Source organism: Ciconia boyciana, chromosome 1 (assembly GCF_034638445.1).
Source record: "Ciconia boyciana chromosome 1, ASM3463844v1, whole genome shotgun sequence".
Classification (NCBI taxonomy): Eukaryota; Metazoa; Chordata; class Aves; order Ciconiiformes; family Ciconiidae; genus Ciconia; species Ciconia boyciana.
In genome coordinates, this window is record NC_132934.1 from 2,378,988 (window position 1) to 2,398,714 (window position 19,727).

The 19,727-nt window shown below is 48.9% G+C and overlaps 1 protein-coding gene across 1 annotated transcript in view; it reads right to left on the bottom strand.

Annotated features, from left to right (window-relative positions):
• Positions 1–13: 13 nt before the first annotated feature.
• Positions 14–19,727, bottom strand: part of LOC140649644 (uncharacterized) — a 147,318-nt gene continuing 127,604 nt past the window's right edge. The window contains exons 79-90 of the mRNA XM_072857137.1: positions 18,317–18,370; positions 17,493–17,555; positions 16,981–17,043; positions 15,437–15,553; positions 12,442–12,519; positions 11,163–11,216; positions 9,725–9,773; positions 8,815–8,853; positions 6,098–6,265; positions 3,139–3,210; positions 2,334–2,504; positions 14–466 (exon numbers count right to left, since the gene is read on the bottom strand). Coding sequence (XP_072713238.1) covers positions 453–466; positions 2,334–2,504; positions 3,139–3,210; positions 6,098–6,265; positions 8,815–8,853; positions 9,725–9,773; positions 11,163–11,216; positions 12,442–12,519; positions 15,437–15,553; positions 16,981–17,043; positions 17,493–17,555; positions 18,317–18,370 — 942 coding nt within the window. The 3' untranslated portion in view covers positions 14–452. The remainder of the gene's footprint in view (positions 467–2,333; positions 2,505–3,138; positions 3,211–6,097; positions 6,266–8,814; positions 8,854–9,724; positions 9,774–11,162; positions 11,217–12,441; positions 12,520–15,436; positions 15,554–16,980; positions 17,044–17,492; positions 17,556–18,316; positions 18,371–19,727) is intronic.

Here is a 19,727-nt window from a genome sequence, read left to right on the forward strand (position 1 = left end):
GGTTATCTGCTATGGGACAGGGCTCAACCTGCCTACCTGGTCTGACATGGGGCAATAGAAATTCCCAGCTTTCTCTCTGCCCTTCTCAAGGGGTTACTGCTTCCAGGTGAATTATGAACTAGAATTATACACAGCAGCATTAACACACTTTTATTTTACAAAAATAAACTCAGGGGTATGTGTCGCCTGGTTTTGCACAGTAGTCCTATGGGGCGAGTGGTGCAGTCATGAGCCTCTAGACATCTCTGCTTTCCTGAGTAATCAGATGTTTCCCTCTCCTCATACCACTTTATTTCCTGCTCATAATTACAGTTTTCCAACATCTTTTTTTAAACATCCTTTGCCTCTTCACATTGAATGGTTTGTCTTGCTTGTCCAGTCTCCAAGACGTCCTGGAGACACTTCTCGCAGGTCCGTTTCTTTTTTTATTTAAACATGGCAATTGCAGCTGATCACCTCCCTCTAACTGGTTTTCGAAAGCGAGAAAAGAGAAAACAAAGGGGATGTTGGAGGTTGGCTACAGCTTGGGCTTCTTCTTGGACCTCCCGTGCTCACAGTGGCTTGGGAGGTCCCTGACACGATGGGATTATCTATGCCAGGCCATGTCACAACATGTCAGACATCCATAAAGTAAATGTCACAATCCGGGCCAGCTCCAGGCACCATTTAGGGTCAGTCAGGAGAAATGGACACATAGAGGACACATGGACCTGGCTTGGTTTTGGATGACTCCCACTCCCCAAGTGGTTGCTTCTCCCCACAAAGGGAGCGCAGACACAGTGCTGGAGATACCTACAGCTCCTTTGTGAAGCCTACACTATCTCTTCATGCTTATGCCCTGGGGTAAAGCGTTGGCTGGGAAGAGGTTCACTTATTACCTCATGCTGCTGGGACTGGATTTAAAGCACTGGGAGTGGCTTCCCCTCATGCAGTACCTTGCAAAGAAGCTGATCACCAAATGCGGGCATTGACCAGCCTAAATGGGCCAACTGGTCTACCTTGACTGCCCTTATGGTCAATGAACGAGCACAGGCTCCCCAAGGAGTGATGCTAACCCTTGCGGCGGGGGGACACACAGAAGAGGGCACCCAGTTTGGGCTGGCTGCACTGGGGCAGCAAATCACTCCTTGGCCAGTCGGTACATATTACTTCTCCCCAAAGAGCACTTCAGCTCTCCAGGATAGCATTGCCTGTCCTAAACTGGAGTTAGAGCAATGAATATTTGCACTGCCTTCTTCCTTGCAGAACAGGAAGCCCGGACTGTGCAAAGTCCATTGCATATCAGAAAGATTCAAGTGGATGATAACAGCTTGTGCAATGGTCTTGATTTTATGCATAATAGGTGCCCGTCTAAAACCCAACCAACAAAATACAGACCACCTGAAAACTCTGAAATGAACCTGAAATTATAGATCTCCACATTTAATTTCTTTCTCTTTTATAATGTGCCTTCAAAAACAGAGAAGATGAACCTCACCAGAGTTTTTTTTAATGTATTGTGGAGAACTAATGCATTTCTCCTTATCCCCAGAGGGGTTGTTTCCACACAGAGGAAAGGCTGAGAGAGGAGCATCTTTCTAGGAAGGCTGGTTTCAGCCACAGCTCGTGCACTGCTCGGCAGCAGTAGTGTTGGCATTACTGTCAGGGCCGGCAGGAGCCCATTTCCCCTGTGGTGAGCTACCACACACCTGGAGATCAGGAAGAGCCATGCAGACTGACCCCACGAACCCTAGATCTGGCAATGGGAGCCCAGCTGGGCTTCCAGGAGTGAGTTTTTCCCACTGAACCCCTGGATGAGGTGTGACCCTAATGCAGGGGTGTTTGGGACTGCTTATGAGCTGGTCTAGGTTAGGGCAGATCCACCAGCTTCAGGCTCTGCCTGGAGTCCTTGGTGGCTGGAGATGCCAGAGAGGTGCTTGGATGGAGAAGTATAGGGTTCAGAGGGCACCAGCCCCCAAATTCCTGCAAACCTCAGCCCTCAGAAAGCACAAGGTCACTGAGCTCGAGGCATGCAAACTATTAGAACCCAGTGCTGGTGCCCAGGTGGACCCTCCTCATCACCCACAGGTCCACCCACATCCCATCAGTGGATGTGGCCCAAGGGAGGAGATGTCCAGGAGCTCCTAGGAGGGGCTGGGGGTGGGGCAAAGTGAGCTGGGAGTGGGACGGGAATGAGACCTTGCAAACTAGAGGCACTCCTCCAAGTCCTTTCTTGGTCCTCGTGGGGCACCATAAGGCAATGGAGGTGGGCAGATCGTGGATGGGTTTTCCTGCTTTGAACTCACTCCTGGTTGGAGGAAGAGAAGGGTCGGAGGGCTCAGGGGCTGCCTTACCTGCTGAGGTTTTGCACCGCCGCTCACATTTCCACTTGGTTTCGAAGCGGTTGCTGTTCCCTCGACATCCCCCAAAGATGAACGGCCGGCAGGCGTTTGCCGCTGCATGGTAATACCAGAGCAGGGCGTAGTGCCGGCAGGAACCCTCGTCCATTGGCTGCAGGCAGGGGGCTGCAGGGAAACATGCCCCCACCACTTGTGTGTTGGACCCGGGTGGGAAAAGGCCACACACACTCTGCCACACTCATTCCCCCCCCGGGCAAATGTGTGGGGCTGGTCCAGGGACTTCCACTGCCCCACAGTCAGCGCCTTAGCGCAAAGCGATGGGGTTGGCAGAGCAAAGGGGGCAGCAAGGACCAAGGGTAGGCATCCGGCAGGGGATTTCCATAGTGGGACAAGCACGAGGCTCCTTGTTGCTCCATGGCACCATCCGCCCCTATGTTGCCCATCATGGTGCTCTCTGACCTTTGCAAGGGGATAATTGACCCCTGGGACCTGGGGGGGGGCGTCTTTGCAGGGGTGGTTGCATTTGGGGTGTTGTCTGGGGGACTCTCACTGTGCATTTTGCCGGTGGGACTGGACAACACAGGACTGGGTGAAAACACCCTCCATTTTTTTCACCACCAGCTCAACACGCTGGGGCAAAAGCAGCTGCTTTAAGCCAAGTCCAAAACTGAGTTTTGAGCGTCTGTTTGCTGGCATGTGTAACTCTTTCAGTGCCGCGTCCCCTCGATCTCAATGCCAAAAACCATTTCCCACCCGGGAAGTGACTTCCCTAAATGTCACTTAATTCAGTGCATTTCACCTGGTAATTGACTGTGGGCGTCTTGGTGCTTGTGCTGAAAGGGACCCGTTATCTGCTGCGCCTGGGGAGCCGCTGGGGAAGCAAATGGAAATCACACGTAACGAGGGCACGCAAACAAATTAGCCACCATTTAAATATAGATCATTGGAGCCTTACATGGCTTTCCGCCGGCTAACAAGTTCTCTTAATAAATGTCACAGAGCAATTGGTGAGGGGAGGGAGAAACCGGTGGCAATAAAATTCTTAATGGTGTTAAACAACTCAGTCAGAAAGGTTGGGTGTTAGTCAGAGAAAATGGAAGTATTTGTAGTTGTTTGCAGGAGATAAATGTCAGGCCGGAGTTTTGTAAATCTGCAAGCTTTGAAAAGCCAGGAGCGATTGTAATCTGGCAGTAATAACCCTCCAACTGCAGAATCCTGTTAACATTTAGAGAGCCTATCCGCACTCATCACTCAGCACAGCGATTTATGAGCCCTCCTGCCTCAGACCTGGGCTTTAATGGGATTGTCGGCTGGCGACGGCTGCAACAGTGATTCAATAACATGTGGTATGTCCCATCGATCTGAAACTGCCCAGATCCCAAATGCTGCTTTGATATAAAGTGAGTTTAAACCCAGATGGATGACGTCTTTGACGTACGACACAGACATCAGGAGAGTGCTTGGGGGTGGGCAGGAAGAAGGTGGCGATGGTTGGGAGCTGGTTCTAGGCTTAGCTGGATTTGGGGGATTGGTTCAGTCCTTAGCAGATTACATAGGGGAAAAATGGAGGTCATCATCAATGGGTTTGACTTAAAACTCTGTCCAAAGCTCAGGGAAAGGGCCATCACAGGTAATAAAGGTCAGTGGATATAAACTGCAGGTCAACAGCTTGTATAGGCTACGACTTGTTTTGGGGTGTAAAACTATGTAACATTGGGGTGTCTTGCTCAGTAAGAAAGTGCAATGTGATTTTTTTTTTTAATTATTTCTAGAGTAGAAGGACTGGTTGGCCAACCCATGTGCTGATTGGCCAGCCAGTGAGCTGACTGGCCAGCTTTTGTGCTGGTTGGCCACTCACTGCTGCATGGCCAGTCTGCAGAAAGCTTTGCCCCATAGATGCTGGGGGACCAGAATTTGGGCAGGAGTGTGGTAGGGGCATGGGATGCTGCAGTTTAGGCGGCTCCTTTCTGCTGAGATGCATCTGGCCCTGCAAGTACGTGTTTCTCTGAGCTGAAGCACTGATGCTGTCCCCCTGCCTGCGTCAACGGCAGTTCCATCAATGCTACCCAACCCTCCTCCTCCTGGTGACAAAATCTGAGCAGCCACATCATACTTTCTGACTTGCTGAATTGCAAGAAATGAGTGTGAACACTCCCTCCTTTTGAGTCCTGCCCTGTCTTGCGGTGTGTTTGAACTTTGAGCACCAAGTGCAGAAAGCCCTGTACAAGCAAGCCCATAATCCTCTATTCCTCCCCACTAGTCCTTCTGCATCATGTTTTCACTCTCTGTCTCCCATAAATCAAGATTCAAAGCCAAGCCCTGATGAGGAGGTCAGAAGGTCCATGGGTGGCTGTGGCATGGATTTGAAGATGTGATGGACCTGGAGGAGGGCAGCTCATATGGGTCCTTCTGGGTGAAGGTCATTTCCAGGTTGCTGCTAAAATTTAGGGCAGAGCTACCCAGAAACCCCTCAAGCAAGTTATGTCAAAGGTTGCTAGTTGCCTCCATCAGCATGCCAGAGAACGGGCAGGCCCATAGGGCCTGGAAAAGCCACCCACGAGCCATTATCCCATGGGGACAGGAGAAGGAGGATATCTGACTGGTAGCTCTTCTGCGCCAAGGGGACCGAATTCCTCATCAGGTCTGCGTGAAGCTGGGCTAAGTGTTCCTTCATCGTAATGCTCACGACAGTGGTTCACGGTCAGAAGAAAGAGTAGATGATCTAAAATGCAACTAAAACTGCCCCATCCTGCCCTCTCCCTGGAAAGATGGCCGTTCTCAGCCAAGCATTAATGGATTGCCCTGTATCCATTGGGCTCATCTCCTGGGCTTTTCCACCAGGATACTGTGTCCCAATGCATCCTAAGGTGGTCCTGGAGCCTCCTGGGGAACCACCCCATCGGCTGTGCCTACAGAGTGGGCCATGAACCTTCCTCCAGCCCATGGGCACATAGCAGGACATAGTTCACTGCCCTATGGCTGAGCAGCCTTCATCCCCAAAAACGATGGTTGCACCTCAGCTGCCTAGCACTGCTCAAGATCCTGCTGGGGAGCTTGAATACCTAAAAGCATGGCCAATCTTGGATCATGCTCTTCTCCTGACCAGTTACCTCGTGTAGAGAAAGATGCAGTGTGAGAAGATGCCACAAACCCACTGGTGTTCGTGTACAGGCAGGTCTGTATTGTATTTGTCCTGACCTTGGCCCGTCTCTCTCCCCCTCTCTCTTGGGCAACACAAAGGGACAGAAATAGAGCTGGTTGTTTTCCCATTAGCTGTAATCAGTAGCTTTACCCATTAAAGGGTTCATGAGGCCCTGGGCAGAAATAGTCTGTAATAGTTTGAGTGTTTGGTCTCAGAGATGTAATTTCTGGCTGGTAGGAAGCTTTACTAGAAGTTGCAAAGGACATGGTGAGGAGAAGGGGAAAAAATCAGCCTGAAAATGGCTGCTTCCTTCCAGCCTTTCAAAATGCATCCTTTTGGAGGTGGTGATCATCACTGAGGCCACACATATTTGCCTTTTCCTTCACCCACCACCCCTTCCAGGGGCATTGGCTCACCTCGTCTCGGAGCCACTGACCAGCCCTTTTCAGCATGGGACATGGCAGCGCGGGAGCCCCCATTGGAAATCCCATCACTGCCCTATTTCTGCCCAGTCTCAGGGAAGAGTATTTAGCACTGGGTTCACGGGGTGCTCCAGAAGATACCGGCTGCCACGGTTGGAAAGATGGAAAGCACGCAGCCACGCAGCTGCACTTACCTGCAGTAAGTAAAGGTGGCTCCATGAAGGGCTGCACCGAAGTCACCAATGTGGTCATGCTCTGAGTTTTGTTAAGCATTTCTTCCTGGCTTTCACCATCCCTTCTAGTGTGTTCCCGAGGCTGAAAATAGTCTTGAAGCTGCCTGTTGATTTCAGCTGCTTCCAGACCTGTGGATTTAATTGCTCGGTCAGTGAGGATGAAATCTGGTGCCACAGTTTGAAAGACACCATGCTTTGATAAATGGTTGTAGCTCAACAAAACTACTGCCACTGCTCAACAGTGTGGGAGACACGTCACAACACAATGTTTCATTGGCCAAAGCCTACAGACCACTGGGGTATGTGGTCAAGGTAGGAAACCTATTTCCAAATCACATATACTCTAGAGAAGGGCAAGCAATTAAGGAGAGATTGTACTGTCTACTGTCTTCTCAAGGAAGGGAGCAGGGGTTATGCTAAACTTATTCAGAATAAAAGCTGGTTTTGAGGAAGTGGTTCCCAAGAAGTGTGCTGGGCTTCCTTGGGACCTCCATGACTGCATGGACATGTTCCCAATGTCAGTTGTAATCAAATGGATTACATTTGATTACACAGGGATGGAGTTGTAATCAAAACTACATGGATAATTAAATGCTGCTGGATCAGCATCTCCATGAGATAGGTCCCCTGAAGTGCTGAGCACTGCCAGTCTTCTCAGGTAAGACTTGTTTACTAAAAGGCTGGGAATCCACAAAAAGAGTTATCTAAGTTATGCACGTCCAGCTGTATGTCTGGATGTGTGTGAGGCTGTGGCTCCATCGTCCTTCATACTACATATGTCTGATGCTCAGTGCCTTGAGGGACAAGTGTGATCTGGACCAGGCTGGCAGGCACATTAGCGGAGCAGATATTTTAGGAGTTCTGGTTTTATGGGGGATGTACAGAGTTTGCAGGTAGAGGACAGTAGATTAGTGGAGTCTGGCTGTGCAAAGTTAACCCAGAAACCTGTTTTGAAGCAATGTGGACCAGCGGACTGAATCCATCCCGGCTTAATGCTCTGTGGTGCATCTGCTGTGATTTCAATCTGGCTTTGCTTTCCTTTACTAACTTACTGTTTTATCTAAAGGATGCTCTGAGCATGAGGGATGGAGAGGACCACATGCTCCTGGCTGAAGGATCGACCAGCCAGACAACAGGCAGGGCCCTTGGGTAACACCTGAGTCATGAAGGCAAAACACTTCAGCAAGGGTTGTCCTTTGCAGGAGCATGGAGACTGCTGTGTCCAAGAGCATTCGCTGTGCAGGATTCATTTGCTCTGATTTATTTACATTACAGAAGCAGATGGAGGCTGGGGCAAGGGCAGGCTCCCAGGTATGGGACCATGGATAGACATCAGGGAGAGATGATCTCTACCCTGACAGATTGCTTTCTAAACACAGAGCAGGAGGGGAAACAGAGCCTGGAAAGGACTATCTCACGTCTACTGTAATTGGGAATATCCCACACCAAGAGAGTTCCCAGCTACTCCAGGCACCTATGACTGTACTGGCTTCTTCCATCCAGGGCAAGGATGCTGCTTCTTGACCCACCTCTCTGTTTATAAAGTCCTTGCTTTGTAAAATGCTCTGCTTTTGTACACTATGAAATAATTTGTTATGAAGGCTAAAAAAAAATATAATGTAACAGTTATGAAGGAAAAATTAAAGCAAATCCATTCCTGGTGAACATGAGTTCACTGCAATTTACAGTCAAATTGCTGCTCTGAAGTTCCTCCTTTGTCTATTCCTGTTTAAAACATTAAAAACACCCTATGGTGAGGGACCCTTTCCAGGTCTAATGATGGCCTTGAAATGTAGTAGGAAACATTCAGGTTAGATGAGATGTCCTAGGGCAACCAAGGCGTCAAAGCTGGATTGACAGATATGACACGGACCTATGAGACACCTCTGCCCATAGAGAGGATCCAGCAGGATACATAATCTGGTTTATATATGGGCAACTAGATCAACACCCAGGGATGAGGATCAGATCCAGAGTTGGAAACTTTCCTCTAGGTGCCCTCATGTGAGCTGAGTGTCTTCAAAACCTACTATGGCCAGTTGAGATCCAGAACCTGGTTCAGTATCTCCTGCAGAAAAACTAGACCCTGAATCACTTGCCTACATGTAGGCAAAGACATGGAGAAACCAAGTCCTCCCTGAAGCACAGAGGATGAGCCCCTGACTGAACCTGGGGGTTTACCTTGAGGTTGGCAGATTGGCCCTCCAGACTTTGTGGACCATATAGATTAGATCTCCACAACAGGAGCTTATATGATGAATAGACACCTGCACTGTAGGCACCTCACTGGAGCTTATCATGTTAATGGTTTGGGATGGTGGAGCAACAGGATCTGTTTTGTGGGCAGGGAGAGGTGTTCCTGGGGCGCAGCTTTTAAAGCTGGGTGTCAGGAATAGCTTTGATCCTGTCTTGCAGTAGAGGGTGGAAGCAGAAGACCTCTTGGTGTCCCTCTCAACCTGTTTTCTCAGATTCCTCTCAAGAAATACCACCCCTAGAGCCAGGGTCTAAAAGCAGTCAGTGATCCAGGGTCATTTTCTGCACTGAACCACAGAAAAAAGCACTTATTCTTAACAACATCTTTTCACTTGCAGTTTCAGGTTGTTTGGGGACAAGGAGAACATCCTTTGCTCTATTGCATGAGTTCTCATGCATTTCTGTGTAGATATTAGCAGCCTTACCCCATTCCATGAGCATCCTTCCCAACTCACCTCCACAATCTGCAAACATAAGACAGGGCACAGTTTGTTTGCTACTTCTTTTTTCCCTATGTAAATAAGATTTTTCAACAAAATCATTATTTTTACAGGCAGCACATGCTTTCATGGCCTATTTTTCATCCTTTTTTTCCCCCCTTCGAAGCATTCAAATGCCCCCTAACATCTCTACGCAGAAATGAGTGTGACTCCAGCTTAATGTCTGAAGCATCTTGGCAAATGGCAGTGAACCCAAACCCTCCTTGGCCATACGCAGACCTCAGGGAGTGGGGCAGGAGTGGGGCAGCTCTCTGCTGGCCCTCAGGGAGGTGGACCTCTGCAGGGCAATGAAAACAAGACCCCGAAAGCCTGACACCCTTGTGATGTTGGGATTCTGGGGTAAAACCATCCCCAAATGCACTGTTTTTTGTTACTGTTGTGGTGTTGGTTGGCAGTTATTCACTGCTGGAGAGGAGAGGTCTGTGTGTCAAGAAGTGCCACGAAGTAGATAGGAATTAAAAGGTTGTTACTGGGCAAAATGCAGCTCCAAACTTCCCCTTGTGACCCAGTGCCTTTCGCCAATCAGCGGGGAAATGGACATGAGCAGGGGGGAAAGCTTTGCTGACAAAACCACCGGGGAAGAAATGGGAAGAGAGAGGGTTTAAAGGGAAAATATTAAGAGTTTGAGTAGGAGGTTAGGACTATGGCAGAGACCTCTTGGCCCAGAAGTGCGCACTCGTCTCCAAGCGTGGAGAGGCGACGCATCTCCACTTGCTGCTAATGGGGTGATATTTGCTCTGCTGAGCCAGCATGTGCTGGCATTCTAATTGCTCCAATTTAGTTGCTGGCAGGTGTCAGAGCGGTGGCCCCGAGCGTGGCTCACTGGCCAACTTACCACATCTGCCTCTCATTTCATTCCTGACCACCTCCTTCACCTCTTCCTCCTGTGCCGCAGGGGGAAAGCAGACGTTAGCAGTGATTTTCTACGCCGGCACCATCTCCCTCTGCTCCTGTGCCACATCCCAACTCTACTTGCCCCACTGGAGGTGGCCTCTGGTGAAACCACCTCAACTTGGGTATGGCTGAGATCAGAGACCTACATTTGGTGTCACAGGGACCTCCGTTCAAGATTTGTGGCTCATCAGGGAAGTAATTCCCTTTGCAAATTCATGGCCATCCTGTAGCCAGCTCCTCTTGTCATGAGGAGCTGGGATCCCCAGCCCAACATGAGGACCACGGCACACCTCAAGCCCAGGCTGGCTTTCCAATGAGTCTCTCCACCCTTTTGGCACTGTCCCTGAAGGCATAGTTTCTCAGATGTCCCTTACCTCTGAGAAGCTTCATCAACCCACCTGCATCCATGCAAAGGGGCTGCTCAAATCCTACTGCAGGCTTGACCCATGGAGATGGGCTGTAGCACTAGATTTAGATGAGATGTAGCTGCACCTCATTTTGTTCTTCTCCTCTGTCTTTTTACCAGCTAACGATGTTCCCCACAGAGCGAGACATCTGGTCTCATGAATATTGAATATCCCTCACCCTTGGGCCAGCCAACTGCTACTGCTTCAGCTGAGCATCTTCCATGTCCAACAGTTGGTGTCCTACTGCACTTCACGTGGTCACTACCTCTTATCCCTTGTAGCGATGACAAATTTTGGGGCACTTACTACACAGGGAGCTGGGCTCTTCAGCAGCCCACACACAGGGGACCCTTGCCCATAATACCCATGCTAAAACTAAGCCTGCCTGGCCTCCACACACTGGAAGGATGAAAGGACCACGTTATATCAGTCAAGTGGCACAAAACACATTTCCTCAGGCAACAGGATGGAGACTCTAATGTTAGGGGAGCTGCAACAGGGATTTTGCCCTGACCCACGTAGGTCAACCACTCCTTCTTCTTCAGGATTTATAAACCCAGAGCAGCAGCCTTTTCAGTAATGCCAGCTCCCTAATCGCTTTAAAAATGGGGCACATTGCTCTCTCCTGCTCTTTCTTTGTATTTGATCAGCCCTGTGGCTTTGGCACTGATCCTATCTGCCAAGCACAAGTTTGAAGCATCACGGGGAGGATGGGAGAGGGGAAATGTGCCTTGGGCTCTGGGTCGTTGTTTGGGCTTGGCATTGTACAGCCCAGCACTGCTCCCACCCCAGCCTGTGCACGCACGTCTGACGTCTCTGGGTAATGGCCAACACTCTCATTTCCCGGATATTCTCTGAATGAATCTGTTTCTCAGCATTTCCCTCCTCCCCTACACCTTTTAGGGGCAGTTTGCCCTATTTTCTCTATTCAGGAGTGTGTAATAGGATGTGATCTTGGGCTAAAGTACTCACAGAAAGACCAGGATCTCCCTTTTCTCCTTTCTGGCCAGCTGGACCATTTTCACCCTGTTAAAAACACTTAAGTCATTACAAAAGCTCAGTAGATTGACCATTAAATGCTCCAGGAATAAGTGCACCTTAGAGAGGAAAGGATGTGCTAGGAAGGGAGATGAGGAAAAAGGGTCACATGTTTTCCCATAAATTTTAGGGATATCTGCGAGTAGCTCATTGAGCAGAAAGGAATGGACTCATCCACGCGCAAGGAAGCAAGAACAGAAGCGTGTATCAGACAGCTGGGTGCAGGCTCCCAGATATTTTGGGAGCTCTGCTCTGTCTAAACAATAAGGATGTTACCAGCTACAATTTAAGTCAGGTTTCTTTGCAGTTTGTAAGGGACCACAAAGGCTGAGGTGGAGGCATGGAGAGGATCCGGCCCCCAGAGAACCTCTGGGAACAAGACCAGGCAGAAGATTGCAACTACGATTGCAATCCCAGCACTGAAAAGATGAAACACAGGGAGATGCTGAGGTTTGCCAACAGGGCTTTCTGCCTCCCAGGAGAAAATACCCTGAAAAATTTTCCACTCAAAACTGGATTTGTTGATTAAAAATACTTTAAAATATTAAAGGAAAAGGAGCACAGGAAGAATGATCTAAATTAAACCTGCGATGGTCATTTTTCTCAATCCATGCTCGCTTACATGGGGCTGGAGTGAGAGGAGAAATTGCATTACCCTCTACCAACACATGGAGCTAATGCAATGACACCTCCTGATGCAAAAAGCCCTTGAGCCAGTGTTGGCAGGACCTGCAGTGTGTAGGGACCAACCTGGAATATGGGTTGTAGGTTGGGATCTTGAGATGAAGCTCTTATTTGTATACTCTGATGTGCATTAAAAGGCTGAGCATTACCCCTCTGTACTGAAGTACTGCAGTGAGTATTGTTTTACTCCTGGTCTGCCATGGCAAGCACAGCTGAGGATGTGCTGGCCCAAAATATGATGTTTTCCCAAAGAAGTCTTATGTAAAACAACTGGCAGCCCACAGGGCTTACAGCAGTCGTCCCAGCTGGAGATACCTTCAGGCAGAAGTGTAGGCAGCATTGCCTGTGTCCAACGCCAATGCTTGGGGGTAAAATGCTCTCTGTGCTTTTGTTGTTGCAAAATTTGGAGAGCTGAGAAATGCAACCTAGAACAGCCAGGGTTCATCCAGCCCCAATGCAGAGCTCTGCACTGCTGCAGGGTGGTGAGGAACCTCACTGGGAGGCAAGGCTGGCTCATCCCCATACTGACCATTTCTCCCTTTTGCCCGTCCATGCCCGGGGGTCCCCTGAGGCAGAGCTGAGGTCTCCCTCTTTTCCCTCGTGGACCCTAGAGAAGAAAGAGAGCTCAGTTAGCAGTGCCTCCAGAGATATCCCACTCCACTGACTAGGGTTTTCCCCCTAAAGCCCAACCTGGGCATCAGTAGGAGAAGCTGGAGCTCTCTGGATTTCAGATGCTCCCCAGACAGATCAGACTTGATGGGTCAGAGCCCTGGGCTTTGCCCCTTCTGCCCTAGGCAACCATGAGGCATTTCCTATGGTCCCTCCCTGCAGAAAGGATGGATGCTGCAGGGGCAGAAGGCAGTTTTCTCTGACACTCTGTCTATCCCAGCACTAATTTAAGAAACAGAGTCTCAGCAGGAGGAGAAGGGCTTGCAGACCAAGATAATACCCTCCTACATTAGAAATGAGGGTGGCCTCGCTGCTGCACTTCAGATCCAGGGACTTTCTCTTTTAATTTAGGAAAAAGACAAGTAGCAGTGTGGATGTAGAAAGTGGCATCTCACTGTCTCTCTTTAATCAGCGTCCAAACGAAAGCCATTCATTATCTCATACACGGCTTTCTGAGCATGCAGTGCTTGTAACTGCTAATATAAAAACTTCCAGCCTTTTTAAACATACATGAGGGGATCTCGTACTTTTGGCTCCTTCCTCCCTTCTGTGATTCTTTTGATACATTTTTCATTGCAAGGTACAGCTTGGGGAGCAAGGGAAAGAAGAATAATGTTGCTGCTATGGTCTGAAGCTTGATCTAGTCCATTTTTTATTGTTCTGGGAGGGTCTTTCTACATCTGCACCCCTTTAGGAGAAGGCTCAGGGGCAGTTCTTCCTACAATCACCCTGTCAGTGGTGAAGCACTGGGTGGATTCAGCTGCTGAGCAATGCTGAAGGCCCAGAGCATCCTCTGTGCCCTTGTACCATGGAGCAGATTGCTCTAAGTCAAGCTTTTATTTGATGACGTCTCAGGACACAATACAGATGTTCAATCTGACCATCAGTGCAATGTGGACCTTGCTGCACCACCTGCATTTTTCTTTCCTTAATCACTTCTTCCCTAAGACTTAACACCCAGTGTTGAGTACTTTTTGTTTTGCGGCTCCAAAGAGCAGGGTACAGAGTTTCCCAGCATGTGATGGTCTTCCTCTGTACGGGAGAAAACCAGGTTAAGAATCACTAAAGCCTACATAGACACCTTTATACCACCCAAGTCAGAAGTCCTGCAAGGGGCTCTAGGACAGGGAGATCTTTGAGACCCAGGAGAGCCGATCTAATGAGGTCCAGACTCATTCAGACTTTCACACAAAATTGGGTCTGAATTGTCCCAGCTTCTATCCTTGAAAGCTCAAGCAATTTTCACCGGTGTATCTTTACCAGCACAGTCCTGAACTGTCCGATGCAGCTACACATCAGCTAAATTCTCCATGCTATTGAATGTGCTTCTCACTTGGTGAAGGATAATCACTGGTGATTGGACTTTGGATTATTTGGCTGAAATAATTCAGCAGGGCATGACAGATTAAAGAAGAAAATCCTGCCAGGGTTTCTACCTCCTTTCCTTGTTTTCAAATCAGCAGCACAATCCACCTCCCATCTAGCAGAAAACTCAAGTATTTTACAAACCATATGTGTGTATATGTGTACGTGCAGTCTCTACACACACATATATATACACACACACACACACGAGGATTAAATGCTTACACATACTTATATAAGGATACATCACTGAAGGGTGAAACATGGCACACCAAATATCTGCCAGACTCACAGGCTGGCAGGAGTTAAAACAGGGCTATCCCTGAGACAGCTTACAGGAAACAGTTGGTCTTTCAGGTAGTTACCCAACTTCAGCTTTTCTTTTGTTCTTGATTCTTTCATGTTAGTTTATGTATTCTCTTGTCCAAGCTTGAAACTGAGCCAGTCCCACCAGCACAACTGAGAAGGGTATTTTCATTTTCAGTCCTCTTTCACTTGAAAAGTTCTTTGTTACTTAATGGATGCTGTCTAAGGGCGAGTGATTAGCATTAATCTCTAGCATCTTCCCTCCGCATTGTGTTGGCAGCAGCAAGACACTCTTCATTACCATAGAATCTGGGGGCAGCATGTTCCTGCTCATAAACAGTATTAGCATGTCTCATTTCCAAGTCTTTTTGTTACATTTTAAAAGGTGCCCAGCATGTCTTGCATGCAAAGACACTTATTAAGTGTGGCCCACAAATGGGGTCTGAAAGCCGCCAGCTCCTTCCGAAACCTTGGCATCCTGCTCCCCAAATAATTAGCAACAGGAGGGGTGCACTTGATGCCCTGCTAACTTGAAATTATCAGCCTGCCTTTCTTCACTGAGAGGTCACATCTTACACTGCAGATAGGAAAAGAAGAGAGGAAAGGGAAAAAAAAATCTCCGGTGATAAATGCACCAAGAGATGAAGTTGACCAAGATCCCACAGAAAGACGGCAGACTGCAGCCATCCTATCTCAACATGAAAGACCTCAGGTGCCAGTTTATAGGAGGGGGTTGTATTTGTACATGGTGATATGTGGTGACACACCTGGGGTGCTATGGCACATGAGGATGTGAGGTGCAACCACTTGGGGGGCAGTTGGGGAAGAGAATTCTAGCGGAGCTCCCCTGGGAAGGTAAATCCATGAGGTCTAGGGCAGCATTGTACCTTCTCCTGCTCTTGGAGGAGCATGACTGTGGATGAATCCTCACTAGGGTTGCCTCAGCATAAGGCTTTCTAGAGAGTGGAGGGGCCATGATGGTGTTTGCCCCTCTGGGAGGTCCAGGCCTGGCTGCAAGGGAGGGGGAGGAGGGGATTTTTCCTTATTAATGTATGATATGACTAAAATGGTAAGGAGAAAACTAAATCTCCTGGAAGCCAGCTTATTAGAGTTCATCATTCATGCCCTCCTCACACCAGATCTCACCAGGGTCTAGGGCATGCTATGGACCACTTGCTGCTCACCTGTGGCCCTGGTTCACCCTGTGGCCCTTGAGGTCCAGCTGGTCCAGCAACTCCAGTCTTCCCAGGCCATCCCATTTGTCCTTTGAAGCCTCCCAAGCCAGGAACTCCCTTGGCCCCCTGAGAATCACCAACAGAGAGCAGTTCAGAGCTTTCATCAAGCACAAATGGTTTTAGAGATGGGCCAGTCAAACGTTACCCAAATACTTTCATGGCATTGGCAATAAGGGGAGAATCTTTACATTCTACTTTGTCTGCTGTAGTGCTATTTACAGAGCATCAGTAGGATGGCAGAGATCACTTCTGCTTTGTTCTCCACCTTCACTTGTCCAGAAGGCACCTCACTGCTTGGTGACATGGATGTCCCTGCCTCTAGGACGATGCCTGATAATTTCTAATGCCCAACTCTCCCTGTATAGGTAAGCAGAGTCCTTTAGCCTGTAACCCTGGAAAAAACAGTGACTCCTGAGGAGGAAAAAGGGAGTTACCAAGAGCTGGCCTATAAATTTCCTACTCATCTGCACCGTTGAGCTTTCTCCTTGGAGCTAGTGCAAACAGAAAAGGCTCCCATTAAACACAGCAGAAGGAGAGACCTCCAGTCAGCCCAACATCCAACCTTCAGCAGTGGCTGAAAGCAGATGTTTGTGGGAGACGAGAAGAACAGGAGAGGAAGGGAGTGATATTTCCCCAGAAATAATCTCCCAGCCTCCAACCATTCGCAGCTCAGAGACTTAGTGAGCCAGAGGTGTTGCTTGACAAGAGAAGAACCCGTAGTTTTTGACACAGATGACCGTCAGGGGATGAGGACCAGAAGAGTTGTTATCAATGAAACAACAAATTCTTTAAGATCCCAAATCAGCTGGAGACCAGATGGTGGAGTTGAATGCGAGATGGGCCTGAGGGGCTGGAAAATGCCAAAAGACTTGATGGAGGCTGCTGGGATTATTGTGTGTTTTTCTTTTTTAAAAACAGTTACTGTTTTAACTGAAATCTCATTTTTTCCCTCCATAGAAAGGTACAAATTTTAGACTTGTTCTTTTAGGGAAGAAATGGAAAATTAAGCAATGCAGAGAAGGCAGATCAGTGGGGAGTGATAATCAAGGTGGGGACTCCTCGGGGAGCTGAGCAGAGGCCGGGAGCAGGTCAGCTTGGAGATCTTTCCCACTCCCATGGCCAACGTGCCCAGGAGGCAGCAGCGATATCCATTTTTTCTGCCCCACAGCATCCCAGGCACCCTTTACCCTGGGCATGGTGGTGTTGAATAAACTCTGACAATTAATGCCATTTCAAGGGTTTGGATGGCTTTTCCTCATACTAAGCAGGCACCCTTCTGGGGTTTCGTACATCAGCAGAGGGTGAATTTAAGACCTCCCTCTCCTGCCCTTTCCAACTGCAGTCCCAGCCTTAATGCTCCAGACAGTTGACATTTGCCCACTGGAAAGGGTACCTATGATGCAGAAAGTGTATAATTTTGTTAACTCGAGCTGATGGATGTGGGATTTATTCTTTTATAAATGGCAGCTCGATGCAGTCTGGCGAGTACTAACCTTTTCTCCTTTCTCCCCAGGAATCCCCGAGGCACCATTGTCTCCTGATGCTCCCTGTTCACCCTGGAGGAAGCCAAGATAAAATCATGGCCAATGCGGACTTGGCAAAGTTGCAATTTGCTGAATGAACCGTCCCTTCTTCAGATTACAACATCATTTACTGAGTGCGACCCAGCAGGGTCTGTCAGCCTGCACATTGGTGGTACTCAAGGAGACTGAAAGAAATTTCATTAAAAAGCCCCATTACTTGACACATGCCCTAGTGCCTGTGGAGCATCAGGGCTGGGGTGGATGAACCCAGCTGAGTCTTGCAAAGGTGAGTGAAGAGGTCCCCACCCCAGATGTCCAAGCATCTTCACCCAGATCTATGCTGGCTTATAGGAATAGATTCAGAATAACCCCATTTGTGCCCTTTGAAAGAAAGAATCATGTTGCAGAGGTGGATTTGCAGCATCTGCAAAGCTTTTAGGAAACCTCTTACTTGTAGGCAGATGCATACTTTAGATATTCACCTTTGGTCCATATGGTCCATCCGATCCTGGGATTCCTGGTTTTCCAGGACTGCCAATTTCTCCCTGTGGATGAAAAAGCAGTGGATGGCCTGTAAGCCCACACGACCCCTAAAACATTGGGAAAACTGGCTCCAAAATGGCAAGGTAAGTGGTACTTGAGGAGGAACATGGTGACACTCCTGGTAACAGAAAGACTAAGCATAGGCAAAGTCCTACTTTAGACCAGTATAAATTTTAGACTGCCCTGACTCCAACCCCACCTACGTGAAAGTAGGTGGGAAATTCACTGAGCAGTACTTCATTTACCCAATAGGCCAGGCTGATGAAGGAAAATATTAATAACAACAACAATAACAATAACAACATATCCCATTGGCTCAGCTATCAACAGCTCCCTTACTTCTTATCAAGCTTTTCAAAACCCTTCATAAAAAGACCATTAAGGGTCATTATCCCTGTTTATAGAGGAAGGAGCAATGGTGCTGACAATCTGAGCCATGTGCTCAGCAGTAATTGCTAATTGAGTCCAGGCAGTTGCTAAGCCACAGACTAGGAGGGGATTTGGGCAGGGTCTGTTTTGGTTTTTTTTAACCCCAGATTATCAAATAGTTCCCTGCAAGCCTTAAACCCCGCTGTCCGTGGCTCCCTGCTCTGCATGGCCATGTCCCTCTATGCTGCAGTCTGCAGCCGCGCGCCACCGAGGGGGACTTCTCCTGCCAGAGTTAGGGTGGCTTCTTCATGCATGATGCTATCCTGGGGATGAGTGGGAAACGCTGCTGGAAATGCGGCAGCTAGAGCAGGATGGAAAGCTGGGCTGAGCTCACCTTGATGCCCTCAAGTCCGGGAGCACCAATGCGTCCTGGGAGCCCTCGTAAGCCCTGGGGATAAAGCAGATCATGGGCACTGATGATAAATCAAGGTGAGGGCAGGAGGGAAGAATGCTGTGTGTGCACAGGGCTAGCCCTGATGTAGTGCTACAAGCTGTTCTCTTGCTTGCAGCATCTTTCCCCATCAGCCCCACTACAGCCTGGAGCTTGAGTTCTCTTCTCTTCTCTGTTTGTCCCAAACTTTATTTCACAGAATCATGGAGTGTTTTGGGTAGGAAGGGAACTCTGGAGGTAATCTTGTCCAACTCACCTAAAGCTGGTTGACCAGGACCATAGAATCATAGAATCAATCATAGAATGGTTTGGGTTGGAAGGGACCTTAAAGATCATCTAGTTCCAACCCCCCTGCCACGGGCAGGGACACCTTCCACTAGACCAGGTTGCTCAAAGCCCCATCTAACCTGGCCTTGAACACTTCCAGGGATGGGGCATCCACAACTGCTCTGGGCAACCTGTTCCAATGCCTCGCCACCCTCATAGTGAAGAATTTCTTCCTTATATCTAATCTAAATCTACCCTCTTTCAGTTTAAAACCATTACCCCTTGTCCCATCACTACATGCCCTGTACAAAGTCCCTCCCCATCTTTCCTGTAGGTCCCCTTCAGGTACTGGAAGGCTGCTATAAGGTCTCCCTGGAGCCTTCTCTTCTCTGGGCTGAACAACCCCAACTCTCTCAGCCTGTCTTCATAGGAGAGGTGCTCCAGCCTTCTGATCATCTTTGTCCAGCCTCCTCTGGACCCTCTCCAACAGGTCCATGTCCTTATGTTGGGGGCCCCAGAGCTGGATGCAGTACTCCAGGTGGGGTCTCACCAGAGCAGAGTAGAGGGGGAGAATCACCTCCCTCGACCTGCTGGCCACACTTGTTTTGATGCAGCTCAGCCTATGGTTGGCTTTCTGGGCTGCAAGCGCACATTGCTGGGTCATGTTGAGTTTCTCATCAACCAACACCCCCAAGTCCTTCTCCTCAGGGCTGCTCTCAATCCATTCTCCACCCAACCTGTATTTGTGCTTGGGATTGCCCCTCCCTGTGTGCAGGACCTTGCGCTTGGCCTTGTTGAACTTCATGAGGTTCGCACGGGCCCACCTCTCAAGCCTGTCAAGGTCCCTCTGGATGGCATCCCTTCCCTCCAGCATGTCGACTGCACCACATGGCTTGGTGTTGTTGGCAAACTTGCTGAGGGTGCACTCAATCCCACTGTCCATGTCGCCAACAAAGATGTTAAACAGTGCCGGTCCCAATACTGACCCCTGAGGAACACCACTCATCACTGGTCTCCACTTGAACACCGAGCCATTGACCGCAACTCTTTTGAGTGCGACCATCCAGCCAATTCCTTATCCACCAAG